General features: G+C 45.2%; 1 protein-coding gene across 4 annotated transcripts in view; it reads left to right on the top strand.

Annotated features, from left to right (window-relative positions):
* Window positions 1–10423, top strand: part of LOC139366232 (fibroblast growth factor 13) — a 251853-nt gene extending 241430 nt beyond the window's left edge. For 2 of the 4 annotated variants that reach the window (XM_071103482.1, XM_071103484.1), the window contains 2 exons: window positions 5558–5756; window positions 8519–10423. In XM_071103482.1, coding sequence (XP_070959583.1) covers window positions 5558–5756; window positions 8519–8655 — 336 coding nt within the window. In that variant the 3' untranslated portion in view covers window positions 8656–10423. The remainder of the gene's footprint in view (window positions 1–5557; window positions 5757–8518) is intronic. The other 2 variants (XM_071103483.1, XM_071103485.1) reach the window with 1 other exon arrangement.
* Window positions 10424–14694: the final 4271 nt, after the last annotated feature.

Below are 14694 nucleotides of genomic sequence, written 5' to 3'. Positions count from 1 at the left end.
ACCTCTAGAGAGTTGGGATTAAAGTGGTGTGTGCCTTTTTTCACCGCACCGTGGGTTTCACTGAACACTAGCCATTACTGTTGACAGAGGGAGAAAATACTGGAGCCGGAGGAGCCCAGTCAAGTGGATCTGGCTGCCTCTGTCGATCATAGAGACACTCCAATACAATAGGACTAGGGTTTCCCTCCATCTTGGCTCCTCCTTGTGTCAGTTTCTTCTGTCTTCCTTAGAATGGAACAGGGCCGGCTGGCAATCCCATCGTGGCTCTAAAAGTGTCTGTGCCTATCTGTATCTGAATGTCTCTGTACTCCATAGGCCCGCTCCAGTAAAATAGGCAAGGCTGGCGTGCGATCCCTTCCATCTTGGCTCTCAATGTGTCCATCTGTACGTGTCTGTCATCCATTGACTTTCACTTCACTCCAGAGCCAAATCCACAAAAGATCATTAATGGGGGTAGAACAGGACTTCTGGCTCAAAAGCTGAGCAGCTCCTAGTTTTCCCACCAAGCTGGCACGGCACAGGGATTAAAACGGCCTATCTGTGCCTTGCCTCTCCATGCGAGCTACACTGTTTGCTCGCCATGGTGATCACAGAGAGAGGGAGATGAGGAAGAGCAGGATATCGGGAAGATACATTGGGGAAGTGAGTAATGGGGGTGGGGGGACTCGGGGGAAAGAGTTGAAGAGCAGTGAGGGAGAGAGAAAAACGTGCTGCCTTTTAACTAACTGCTCTCAGCCTCCACACGGCAAGACAAATGCCCGGGCTTGGCGGTCAGAGAGAGGCAGGTTGCGCATGGCCAAAGAACAGGGGGAAAAGCATGCAGGAGAAAGACACCACCATTAATGGCTCTTTAGGCTGCTGACTCTTGTTTTCAGGATGTTGTTGTCCGAGGTTTTACATTTGTTGCCTCCAAACATTCAACCCAGTTTAGTGTTTTGGGAAAATAAACGTCCATTTCAACATCGTCCTCATTTGTCACCTCCCTGCTTTGTTTTTGGTTATGTTATTAACCTGATTATAATGAATTACCTTTCACCAGATAGAACTAAAAACAAGTTTAATCCGATCCTTTTCTCCGAAAGCAGATTTGCATTTGGGTACAAAGGTTCAGTTGGTTTAATGAATCTGACCTTCAAGCCGAATCATTAGCTGTGGTCGCGCCCTAGCAGAACAGTTATATCATGGGAAAAGCACAATTTTCTGAAAGGATGGTTGAGGACTGTACTCCTAACAGAGGCTGGCTATAGTCAGTGGTCAAAGGCAGAGCAAACTGCAGCAGATGTGGCCTCTGCCCTAACTGACATCGTAGACAGGGATGCTACTGTAGACGTTCCTCGCCTCATTGATCCTAGTCTGTTCTCTAAGCCCTTCTGGTGCTCCTAACATTTAGACAAATGGATTGCGGTCCCCACCGGTCGCCTCCTGTGTCATGGCGGCTTAGCTGTGAGCTGGGGCTGAGCTGACAGGAAGTCCCCGTGGAGGTGCCATGTCACCGGCGCGGTGTGACATCAGCAGTGTTCCTGTCACCATGGTCTGGGCCCGGCCAGTCTCTGGGAGTGACAGAGACGAGGGAGGATGAGAGATGAGATGAGAATACTTATCTACACTGAGTTTGGCTAAGAGCCAGGTAGCAGGGCTGATTCTCCATGCCTGGGACAGGCTCGCTGCATCTAAGTTGCTGTGATACTGGATGGGAGATGAGGGACTGTAGGGGCCACTTGCACTGCATTGGGGCCATTGGTTCAGAGGAGAGAGAGGGAAAAAGAGAGAGAGTTGGTGAGTCAAAGAGAAGCTTTCACCAATTGCTTCTTTAAAAAATTGTTTTCGATCACTATAAGAGGTCTGTGATTTGTATACAGTAAGTGGAGTGCACTGTACACGTGTAGCGACTCCCGTCCAGACTGAATGCATAGCTAGACAAAGACACACTGTGCATTCAATCTAGTGAAGATCTTTGGAGTAGTATCGTGCTCGGAAAGTCTGAAGGCATTATTGATGACTGAGTGACTGACAGTGACACATTCTGTAGTTTGTCATGGTCACACAACAGATCTGTGTCCATGCCAGGGGACACAGTGGACACATGTCATCTATCTTGTGACTGACATCCACTGTGATGAAACTCTGAGTAATACTGCCTTCTGAGTAATACATGCCAATTCTCTTCTCCTTTCTAAAGTGATTGCCAAGTTACCATATGACTGCTATTATACTGTAGGTTAACCAAGTGTCGTTTTTTTTCTGATTTTCATTTTTCCCTGGTGATTACTTGATTTATCATTGTCATTGATTGACCAGAGTCCACTTACCTGTTTTCCCAGGTCTAAATTAGTTCCTGGAAGGGTGCTAACCGTCATAGCTTCGACCCTCCAGGCTCAGATTAGAATACCCCAGATTTAGCTTATTGGTATTTCTTCCACCGCATGCTGGAATGCATAGATTGTTTCCTGGGAAGCCAATAAGTCAGGAAGCAGTTGCAAGGTAATTAGTAGGCAACAGAGAGACCAGGAGGAACATTACAGTGCTCCAGTAGGGCAGCAACAGTTGTCTCAAAAGATAATTCCCCCTCCCTGTTCACGCACCCAGCCCCTCTCCTCCCAGCTCTAATTAATGAATAATCTATACAACTATAACCGAGACAAAAGCAAACACGTACACACAGCCACGTCAGAGTTTCCTGGGGAGAGTTGCATGGGGAAAAAAACAGCTTTGTGCTTTAGAATGCAGAAAATGATTCAATCAGAGACGACAAAATATGGAAAGGTGAGAGTAGAAGAGAGCAGGAGATATGACACAATGTAGACTTGAGAAACAAAAGGAAGTGCTTGAGAGAGAAAGAGAGAGAGCGGGTGAGTGTCAGTGAGAAGTAAAGGGAAGAGAGAGAAGTAAAGAGAAAATAGATATACAGTTGAAGTCAGAAGTTTACATCAACTAAGTTGACTGTGCCTTTAAACAGCTTGGAAAATTCCAGAAAATGATGTCATGGCTTTAGAAGCTTCTGATAGGCTAATTGGCATCATTTGAGTCAATTGGAGGTGTACCTGTGGATGTATTTCAAGGCCTACCTTCAAACTCAGTGCCTCTTTGCTTGACATCATGGGAAAATCAAAAGAAAAAGACCTCATTAAAAAATTGTAGACCTCCACAAGTCTGGTTCATCCTTGGGAGCAATTTCCAAACGCCTGAAGGTACCACATTCATCTGTACAAACAATAGTACGCAAGTATAAACACCATGGGACCATGCAGCCGTCATACCGCTCAGGAAGGAGACGCGTTCTGTCTCCTAGAGATGAACGTACTTTGGTGCGAAAAGTGCAAATCAATCCCAGAACAACAGCAAAGGACCTTGTGAAGATGCTGGAGGAAACAGGTACAAAAGTATCTATATCCACAGTAAAACGAGTCCTATGTCGACATAACCTGAAAGGCCGCTCAGCAAGGAAGAAGCCACTGCTCCAAAACCACCATATAAAAAGCCAGACTACGGTTTGCAACTGCACATGGGGACAAAGATCGTACTTTTTGGAGAAATGTCCTCTGGTCTGATGAAACAAAAATAGAACTGTTTGGCCATAATTCCCCATCGTTATGTTTGTAGGAATAATGGGGAGGCTTGCAACCCGAAGAACACCATCCCAACCTTGAAGCACTGGGGTGGCAGCATCATGTTGTGGGGGTGCTTTGCTGCAGGAGGGACTGGTGCACTTCACAAAATAGATGGCATCATGAGGGAGGACAATTATGTGGATATATTGAAGAAACATCTCAAAACATCAGTCAGGAAGTTAAAGCTTGGTCACAAATGGGTCTTCCAAATGGACAATGACCCCAAGCATACTTCCAAAGTTGTGACAAAATGGCTTATGGACAACAAAGTCAAGGTATTGGAGTGGCCATCACAAAGCCCTGACCTCAATCCTATAGAAAATGTGTGGGCAGAATTGAAAAAGCGTGTGCGAGCAAGGAGGCCTACAAACCTGACTCAGTTACACCAGCTCTGTCAGGAGGAATGGGCCAAAATTCACCCAACTTATTATGGGTAGCTTGTGGAAGGCTTCCCAAAATGTTTGACCCAAGTTAAACCATTTTAATGCAATTCTACCAAATACTAATTGAGTGTATGTAAACTTCTGACCCAATGGGAATGTGATGAAAGAAATAAAACCTGAAATAAATCATTCTCTCTACTATTATTCTGACATTTCACATTCTTAAAATAAAGTGGTGATCCTAACTGACCTAAGACAGGGAATTTTTACAATTATTAAATGTCATATATATATATATATATATATATATATATATATATATATATATATACTGTATATATATATATATATATATATATAGAGAGAGAGAGAGAGAGGGGGAGAAAAGAGAGTGAGAGAAAGAAAGAGAGATATACTGTATATGTAAAGAGAGAGAGCGCGAAAGGGAAAGGGATGGAGAGAGAGGGGAAGATAGAGCACCAAATCTGACAAATAGCTTTTTTAAGTGTCCCAGGAGTCCCCTGTAGATTGTGTTCTGTGCTCCTCAGAACAGCCAATGCATTAGTGGATGAGAGACAGCGGAGCCTCTGCCTGGACATTACATAACCTCTGTAAAAACACACACACGCATGCCACACACACAAACACACTTGCGCGGATGGACGCACACACTGCTTCTAGATAGTCTGGTGAAGGACTGGCTAACAAATAGAAGCTACATATAAACAGAGTGCCTGTCCTGTTATTAATTGTCCCATATATTATTAATAACGCAGAGTAAAATGCAAGTGAATGTTGAATCGTGGTGTGTTGTATCTATGGAATAAAGCTATGAATGATTTACTATAATTGTAACGGTTTTCTAGGTGTGAAGGAGAGTCGGACCAAAATGCAGCGTGTCTATTGCAATCCATGTTTAATGAAGAAACACACTAAACACAAACACTACCCAAAACAATAAACTTAACGAAAACCGAAACAGCCTATACTTGTGTAACCTAACACAGAACAATGACAAGGACAATCACCCACAAACACACAGTGAAACCCAGGCTACCTAAATATGGTTCCCAATCAGAGACAATGACTAACACCTGCCTCTGATTGAGAACCATATCAGGCCAGACATAGAAATAGACAAACAAGACATCCAACATAGAATGCCCACCCAGTTCACGTCCTGACCAACACTAAAACAAGGAAAACACACACGAACGATGGTCAGAACGTGACAATAATGAACATAAGAGCCTTTGAAAATACTGTGGTAATGTGGTAAGCATTGAGAGGTGAAATGTCTTGAATTAGATGGAGCTGGAAGGATCTTTCAACCCCTGAGTGTATGTGTGTGCGTGCGCGTGCGTGGGTGGGTGCGTTTGAGTAGTGCCGCCATCTCTTGTTTCTTAAGTAACGGCGCTTCATGTCTCAGTGTCTCTCATTTGCTAAAAAGCGAGAAACAAGAAGGGCTCTCAAAACCTCTCTGATCAGTGGCCACCCTCCTCCTTCAGCCATGGCTCATTCGGTCTTCTCCTCTCCTCCCTCCCTCTCTTTCTTTCCTCTCCTCAGGAACACTTCACCCCGGAGTGCAAGTTCAAAGAGTCAGTGTTTGAGAACTACTACGTGACCTACTCCTCCATGATCTACAGACAGCAGCAGTCTGGTAGGGGCTGGTACCTCGGGCTGAATAAAGAGGGGGAGATAATGAAGGGAAACCACGTGAAGAAGAACAAGCCAGCAGCCCACTTCCTCCCCAAGCCTTTGAAAGGTGAGACTGTCCATCTTTCTTCCTATAGGGTGCTTGGCTCTATATTGGAGACAATAGAGCAGGGTTCCCCAACTGGTAGAGCGTGGGCCGAGGGTTTTATTTGGCCCTCCCCATGTTTTCTGAGCCCCCCCCACAAAAAAAAATGTTTAAGAAAAATGCAAATGTTTTTTTATTGTTGGACATAATAGACTGTAAAATCACCAGGACATCAGTTCCAAGTTATTTTAATTTGAGAAATCTGTTCCGAAGTATTCCCACGCATAATAGAGAGACAATGTAAACAAGGTTTGAAATTATTTTGTTTTAGTCAGACGTTATATCTGTATGGGCTTTTTGCTGTCAATTTGCAGTCTCCAAATTATTCCGCTCAAGAAAAAATAGGCCCGCGACTAAATCTAGTTGGTGATCCCTGCAATAAAGGATAATAACAGATGTTTCTTAGGTAACTTTACTTTTTAGAAAGTTTCTTCATTATTCTCCCAAGCCCATTACATTGCAATTGAAAGTTTATTGGTGATTCACTATGGCCTGGAGCACTGAGCTTTGGCAGCGGTTATTTGTATAAATGGGAGACTTTCCAGAAAAAAACACCAAGCTTCTTTTTGATTAAATCTCTCTCTCTCTTTCTCTCTCTATCTCTCTGCGGGTAGTCTCTCCCTACAGCCTGGGGAAAGGCTGCTCTCAGCCCCCCCCTGCCGTCAGGCTTTCTGCTCTGAGGCAACGGTGTGTGGACAGGGCTATTGAGCACTCCCCAAAAGCTATTCATACTTCATTGGAGCCAGACAGTGGAAAAGGCATTGGCAGTGTCCATGCCGAAAAGCTGCGGGAATGATAAAGTGCTGCCTGTTTGAATAGAGACCGCTAGGCTTTTTAACACAAATGTCATGGTGAAGAAGACGCGCCCCACCTCCACCCAACCAAGCCAGGTGCCTCATGGAAGGAGGGGGGATGATTGTGTGCTGGATAGATGGATCTGTTCATGATGTTGAAAAGGCCACAGCTCTTTCATCTAGAACAAGATACAGGCTTACCTGTCAACAGAGAGAACAAGATAAAACTGAGAGTGTCTGGACTCCACTTCCACGAGATGAAAGGATGAGCTTTTAGACAAAAAAATCCCCATTAAAGAAAGGAACCACTGGTGACGCAAATTACTCAACCGACGAGAGCACCAAGCGGGTAGCAATTTATTTAGAAATATCTGATCAGACATTCAGTCGTTTCGTAATTTGGATCCGTCAAGTTCCAAGCTTCTTTGGTGGTTGCATGATTTACAAATATATTGTGACCCTGTTTGTGTACAGACCTGAAAATCATGGTTAAAAGATTACAATAAGTTGTAGTCCCTAAATTGGGGCAGGAGGGCGTTGGAGAGTAATGCACTGGGCTTTGAATCTCTTTCAACCCCTTTTTCACAAGGGCAGAAAGGTACAGCAAACAGACAGCTGTGATGATGATGCTTTCTCTAACGGGTTTGCGGTTGGCTTGGCTGCTCTTATCCTCCGACCGACCGACCAGTAGCTCATTAAAAATCACTGTAATAGCTTTTGGGTTACATTTAACAGCCCGACCAGGGGGCCCAAACACACTGAAGAGCAATAGCCAGAGAATGATTGCCCCGCACTGGAGGGAGGGAGGGAGGGAGGGAGGGAGGGAGGGAGGGAGGGAGGGAGGGAGGGAGGGAGGGAGGGAGGGAGGGAGGGAGGGAGGGAGGGAGGGAGGGAGGGAGAGAGGGAGGGAGGGAGGGAATAAGTTGTATAATAAGATAAATATGACACATTTTTGGCTTTCTAAGAGGAAGAAGAATTGCAGACAAATGGCAAAATAAAGTTGTCATAATGAAGTAAATATGGGAGCTCGCTTTTATCTCCAGAAAATTGTACCTTGCTTTCATTGCAAAACTACAAACCATGACAAAAAGGCACTATTCTCTATCTCCCTACATCTTAGATCGAATGCTTATCAAGCCTAGGAGATGGGAGATGGGAGAGAGAGAGAAATAAAGCTTGTGTGTGTGTTAAGCTTCTAGGTCGAAGAGGGAGATATACAGTAGAGAAAGAAATAGAGGGATGGGTGGTAGAGGAGAAGCGTACATGAACTAAGGATGAACGGCCCCAGCGGTGAGATGGACTGACCTCCAGGTCATCCTCCAGCATTAGAGTTGCATAATGCCATGGCTAATAAGCCCAGTATCGATCCCACACAGCTTCCCACTGAAGTCCACTATTGATTGACTCGTGTGCGCAGGGATTCTTTGTGTGAAGCGTGCTGCTGTCACCAGAAAGCCAAGGCTAAGGGAAGGAAGTATCTTTGGAGAGACCACACATCAAAGCATATTCTGGCAAGAGGCTGTTTAAGGAGTGGCTCCTAAAGACTAAAGAGATCAGAACCTCTGGTGTTTCTTCTGAAACGTTTAAGAGATGCAAACGAGCTTGCTTTAGCTCGGCGTGCTGCCGTACACTTCAAGGAGAAGGGTCCAAGCTCCTGAATAGTTCATGTAAGGCAGTGGCTATAAGTACTTTCTGTCCTAAATAAATGCCTTGTCCTGGCTTTTTCTTACTCCCTTCTGCATATTTAAGGGTTGTACATTATGTTAAGATATACAGTGATATGATCGGAGGGAATTGAGCAATAGAATAGACTAGAACTTGGATCTCCAGATGGACAATGCAATTCTATTCTATTCTGTTATATTCTATTTTATTCTGTTCTACTGCATCCATGTGTCTGACCATTGCCCCGTATGTCTGTCTGTCCCACAGTGGCCATGTACAGGGAACCCTCCCTCCACGACCTGACAGAGTTTTCGCGCTCCGGCAGCGGCACGCCAACCAAGTCCCGGAGTGCCTCGGCCGTGCTCAACGGAGGCAAGACGGTGAGCCAGAATGAGTCCACGTAGCCGGGCGTCGGCGGGCCGGTGTAGACGTAAGAAGACACCTCACCCTCAGAAGAGCGTGGCTTCCAAGCAGACTTCTCTCTCCAAAACCATCGGCAGTTCAGGACAACATTACGACTATGAACACCACCACTACCACCAACCAATCACCACACTTGATTAGGCTCCATATCTCTCACCATACTGTCAACAGCCAACCACATTACACCGTGAGCCGTTTTCTGTTGGTCACTCTCTGGTGGTAAGAACTGTGTACCAGTTAGCTCATCTTTTATGGTTTTTTGTGTACTTCCTGCAGATAACAACTACTTTTACTTATAGGTCCTGATCATATAGACACCTACCCAGTCATATCTGGCAGACAGGCAGGCAGGTAGAGAGGCAGGTGGTCAGGGCAACTGGTGAGGGTCTGGGCTGCTGGGGCTGCAGTGGATGGAGAAGTCCCCTGTTTCCGTGTGTCATCCATGATGCTTCTATGTATACGAAGCCAATCCCCCGGGGGTTCAGCTTAAGCGAAGCTGCAACCGCAGCCAGCTGTAACGGTAGCTCTCCTGCATTCTAGTGCACAAGCTCAGAAGAGACTTGAGCTCTCTAGCATTAAAAAACAAGCCTACATTCAGCTGACCTGGAGAATAATCGAAACGGCGTGTGGCACTCGCTGTTTGAGCGACAACGCCATAGCTGCACCTTTACTTTGCTAGTTTTCTGAATTAGACCTTTTTTCTTTTCTTTTTTTTTCTCTCCCCTCCTCCCCCTCCTCAGTATTTGTGTTTTTGTAGCGGTCTCCACAGTGAAAGGGGTTTCAGCAAACCAAAGACAGAGCTGAAAGAGTGTCCCTTTAAGCAGTCTAACCAAGCCAGTATAGAGATGCAGCTGGAAGTTGTTGAATTATTTTTCTTCATGTACATTTTTGATGAGAGAAAGAAAGTGAAGAAAGAGACTGCATAAGAGAGGGAAAGAGAAAAAAAAAGAGCTAGAAGGGACTCTGTGGTGTAGGAAGTTGTAGAAAGCTCAAGGGAAGGAGACTATTATTACTGGTGAGCTCTCCGGTTGAGTTTGGTATGAATTGACTGTTCAGTGTCCCCGCCTTCTGTTTCTATTGTGTCACATTGTCTTCTGTCCCTGTGGTCTGTTCTCCAATCCAGTGCTTGTGTCATGCCTTGCCCCGTTCCCCTTTGTTGACTCTTATTGGCCGATTCAGTTCACCATAAAAGGATATGGTGACGGCCCCCATCCAGGACTTGTCTCGTGTTTGAGTAACTTATCGTGGTGACAATTTTCTATATATAATAATGGGGGAAAAAATACTGTGGAATTTTAGGTGGCTTAAACATTTTATAGGATATGTCATATTTGTAAAAGTGAACAAGAAAAAATAAGAAAATGAATAAAAGAAAGAAACATCAAACTCTTCCCTTTCTTGCACAGGGCATGTACAAACACGGTTGTGTACGAAAAGGACCCTTTTTTGGGCTTAGTACTCCTTCCCTTCAGCTACATACCTTGTTCATATGGAACATGCTACTGGGAGGCTTGGTTTGTCTTTCGTTTCCTTTGGGGGTTTTGAAGTGAACATATCTATTGCATGGGAGATAGCAGGGGATTCTGGACTATAGAGCTATAGTGCATGATGTAGGCTATGTGTATTAACCCATGTTGGATCATGTGTTCCTAATTACCAGGACAAAAGTGAAAAACAACCTGTACAGGCAGATGGCTCTCGCTCTGCCTGCTACCTTCCAAGTTGTTTATTATTTGTTGTATACACAAAATGCACTGAATAAAATGTTTATATTAAGATATACTTTTAAAACGTGTCTTTTCCTTTCCTGACGTACTCCACGCTCCTTTCTGCATACTGTTCACGACAGATCTGATGCATACCGGTACATTGAATGTGATACTATACCAATGAAAAAGAACACAACAACTCTGCAGTGTTCATACTGATGCAGCCAGGGATTATAATGTTGTAGCTATGGCTGATGTGTAGCTAGGCGGGGCTGGAGTACGGTACTCTAACACTGCTGGTCCTGAGGAGTTTGTGAGAGGAGAAGAAAGCCAGGCCGTATCCACCTGCTCTCTTCTTGGCTTCTGGACAGAGATGAATCACCTGCAACCATACGTACACAGACAGGATTGGGCTTTAAATGCCTGCAGAGTCAAGGCTCCAGTACCAGCCTAATTGCACCCCCTTTTGCCCTCAGAACAGCCTGAATTCACCGGGGCATGGACTCCACAAGGTGTCGAAAGTGTTCCAATGGAATGCTGGCCCATGTTGACTCCAATGCTTCCCACAGTCCCACGCTTACTTACGAGCCTCTAACCGACAGTGCAGTTTTAAAAAATACACAGGGGAAACTGTTGAGCTTGAAAAACCCAGCAGCATTGCAGTTCTTGACACACTCAAACCGGTGGGCCTGGCACCTACTACCATACCCCGTTCAAAGGCACTCAAATGATTTGTCTGGTCCATTCACCCTCTGAATGGCACACTACACAATCTATGTCTTAATTGTCTCAAGGCTTAACAATTATTCTTTAACCTGTCTCCTGTGCTTCATCTACATTGATTGAAGTGTATTTAACAAGTGACATCAATAAGGGATAATAGCTTTTTCACTTGGATTCACCTGGTCAGTCTATGTCATGGAAAGATCAGGTGTTCCCATTCTATGTAATGAATCAATATCTCCGCTGGACCTCTAGGGCTGAAAATAGCCCCTGTGCTCGAGATTTGCATTTTAAATTGTTTTAATATTGAAATAATATCATAGTAGAAATAAATGTGCTTGAAAAATATAAATATATTTTTTAAACTGCGACTCGGGGGAGATCAGGTGTTCCCATTCTATGTAACAAGGCGGGAGATGGGAAGGGGCCGGGCAGGGGCCTGGCCGTGTGACACTGGAGGGAAAGAGAGAGAGAGAGTAGCCATACTGAGGAGTTCGACAAACATGTAGATTCCAGAGGTTGTCTATCACCCCATCTGGTAGTACCTATCTTTACTGCATCAAATCGAGGTGAAGTAGCAAGATAGCCAGATGTTAGGTAGCTAGCTAGCTAGGCTCATTTAGGCTATTTTGCTGCTCTCCCTGTCACTGCCTACTTGCTTTAATACATTAAGAATTTCAAAGTCATGATATACTTGCTTGTAGCAATGTCACATGGATCATTTAATTTAGACAAAGCCTTTTCATTGTAAAAATAGGCCTTTTTCTTCCTGTATCCCACCTCCCACACATGCGGTGACCTCACCCATTATAACCAGCACGTCTAGAGATGCAACCTCTCTTATCATCACTCAGTGCCTGGGCTTACCTCCGCTGTACCCGCACCCCACCATACCCCTGTCTGCACATTATGCCCTGAATCTATTCTACCACGCCCAGAAATCTGCTCCTTTTATTCTTTGTCCCCAACGCTCTAGACAACCAGTTTTGATAGCCTTTAGCCGTACCTTCATCCTACTCCTCCTCTGTTCCTCGGGTGATGTGGAGGTAAACCCAGGCCTTGCGTGTTCCCAGGCACCCTCATTTGTTGACTTCTGTGATCAAAAAAGCATTGGTTTCATGCATGTTAACATCAGAAGCCTCTTCCCTAAGTTTGTTTTACTCACTGCATTAGCACACTCCGCCAACCCTGATGTTCTTGCCTTGTCTGAATCCTGGCTTAGGAAGATCATGTCAGATCAAAAATTCTGAGATTTCCATACCCAACTACAACATTTTCCGTCAAGATAGAACTGCCAAAGGGGGAGGAGTTGCAATCTACTGCAGAGATAGCCTACAAAGTTCTGTCATACTTTCCAGGTCTATTCCCAAACAGTTCGAACTTCTAATTTAAAAAATGAATCTCTCCAGAAATAAGTCTCTCACTGTTGCCGCCTGTTATCAACCCCCCTCCGCTCCCGGCTGTGCCCTGGACACCATATGTGAATTGATCGCCCCCCATCTAGCTTCAGAGTTCGTTCTGTTAGGTGACCTAAACTGGGATATGCTTAACAGCCCGGCAGTCCTACAATCTAAGCTAGAGGCCCTCAATCTCACACAAATCATCAAGGAACCCACCAGGTACAACCCTAAATCCTTAAACATGGGCACCCTCATAGACATTGTCCTGACCAACTTGCCCTCCAAATACACCTCTGCTGTTTTCAATCAGGATCTCAGTGATCACTGCCTCATTGCCTGTATCCACTATGGGTCCGCGGTCAAACGACCACTCCTCATCACTGTCAAACGCTCCCTAAAACACTTCTGCGAGCAGGCCTCTCTAATCGACCTGGCCCGGGTATCCTGGAAGGATATTGACCTCATCCCATCCGTTGAGGATGCCTGGTCATTCTTTGAAATTAATTTCCTCACCATCTTAGATAAGCATGCCCCTTTCAAAAAATGCAGAACTAAGAACATATATAGTCCTTGGTTCACTTCAGACCTGGTTGCCCTTGACCAGCACAAAAACATCCTGTGGCGTTCTGCAATAGCATTGAATAGTCCTCCCGATATGCAACTGTTCAGGGAAGTCAGGAACCAATACACGCAGTCAGTCAGGAAAGCAAAGGCTATCTTTTTCAAGCAGAAATAACTCCAAAAAGTTCTGGGACACTCTAAAGTCCATGGAGAACAAGAGCACCTCCTCCCAGCTGACCACTGCACTGAGGCTAGGTAACACGGTCACCACCGATAAATCCATGATAATAGAACATTTCAATAAGCATTTCTCTACAGCTTCTCCTTCACCCAAATCCAGATAGCAGATGTTCTAAAAGAGCTACAAAACCTGGACCCATACAAATCAGCTGGGCTCGACAATCTGGACCCTCTCTTTCTAAAACTATCCGCCGCCATTGTTGCAACCTCGATTACCAACCTTTTTCATATCGTCCGAGATCCCTAAAGATTTGAAAGCTGCTGCGGTCATCTCCCTCTTCAAAGGGGGTGACACTCTAGACCCAAACTGCTATAGACCTCTATCTATCCTTCCCTGCCTCTCTAAAGTCTTCAAAAGCCAAGTTAATAAACAGATCACTGACCATTTAAAATCCCACCGTACCTTCTCCACTGTGCAATCCCGTTTCTGAGCCCTTCACGGGTGCACCTCAGCCACGCTCAAGGTACTAAACAACATCATAACCGCCATCGATAAAAGACAGTACTGTGCAGCCGTCTTCATCGACCTGGCCAAGGCTTTCGACTCTGTCAATCACTGCATTCATATCGGCAGACTCAATTAGCCTTGGTTTCTCTAATGACTGCCTCGCCTGGTTCACCAACTACTTTGCAGATAGAGTTCAGTGTGTCAAATTGGAGGGCCTGTTGTCCGGACCTCTGGCAGTCTATGGGGGTACCACAGGGTTCAATTCTCGGGCCGACTCCTTTCTCTGTATATATCAATGATGTCGCTCTTGCTGCGGGTGATTCCCTGACGACACCATTCTGTATACTTCTGGCCCTTCCTTGGACACTGTGCTAACTAACCTCCAAACAAGCTTCAATGCCATAAAACACTCCTTCCGTGGCCTCCAACTGCTCTTAAACGCTAGTAAAACCAAATGCATGCTTTTCAACCGTTCACTGCCCGCACCCGCCCGCCTGACTAGCATCACCACCCTGGATGGTTCTGACCTAGAATATGTGGACAACTATAAATACCGAGGTGTCTGGCTAGACTGTCAACTCCTTCCAGACTCATATTAAACATCTCCAATCCAAAATCAAATCTAGAATAGGCTTTCTATTTTGCAACAAAGCCTCCTTCACTCACGCCGCCAAACTGACCCTAGTAAAACTGACTATCCTACCGATCCTCGACTTCGGCGATGTCATCTACAAAATAGATTCCAATACTCTACTCAGCAAACTGGATGCAGTCTATCACAGTGCTATCCGTTTTGTTACCAAATCACCTTAATCCACCCACCACTGCGCCCTGTATGCTCTAGTCGGCTGGCCCTCGCTACATATTCGTCGCCAGACCTATTGGCTCCAGGTCATCTATAAGTCTATGCTAGGTAAAGCTCCGCCTTATCTCAGCACA

This window comes from Oncorhynchus clarkii, chromosome 14 (assembly GCF_045791955.1).
Source record: "Oncorhynchus clarkii lewisi isolate Uvic-CL-2024 chromosome 14, UVic_Ocla_1.0, whole genome shotgun sequence".
Lineage (NCBI taxonomy): Eukaryota > Metazoa > Chordata > Actinopteri > Salmoniformes > Salmonidae > Oncorhynchus > Oncorhynchus clarkii.
The sequence above is the reverse complement of the archived record's forward strand: the minus strand, read 5'-3'. Positions and strand labels throughout refer to the sequence as shown.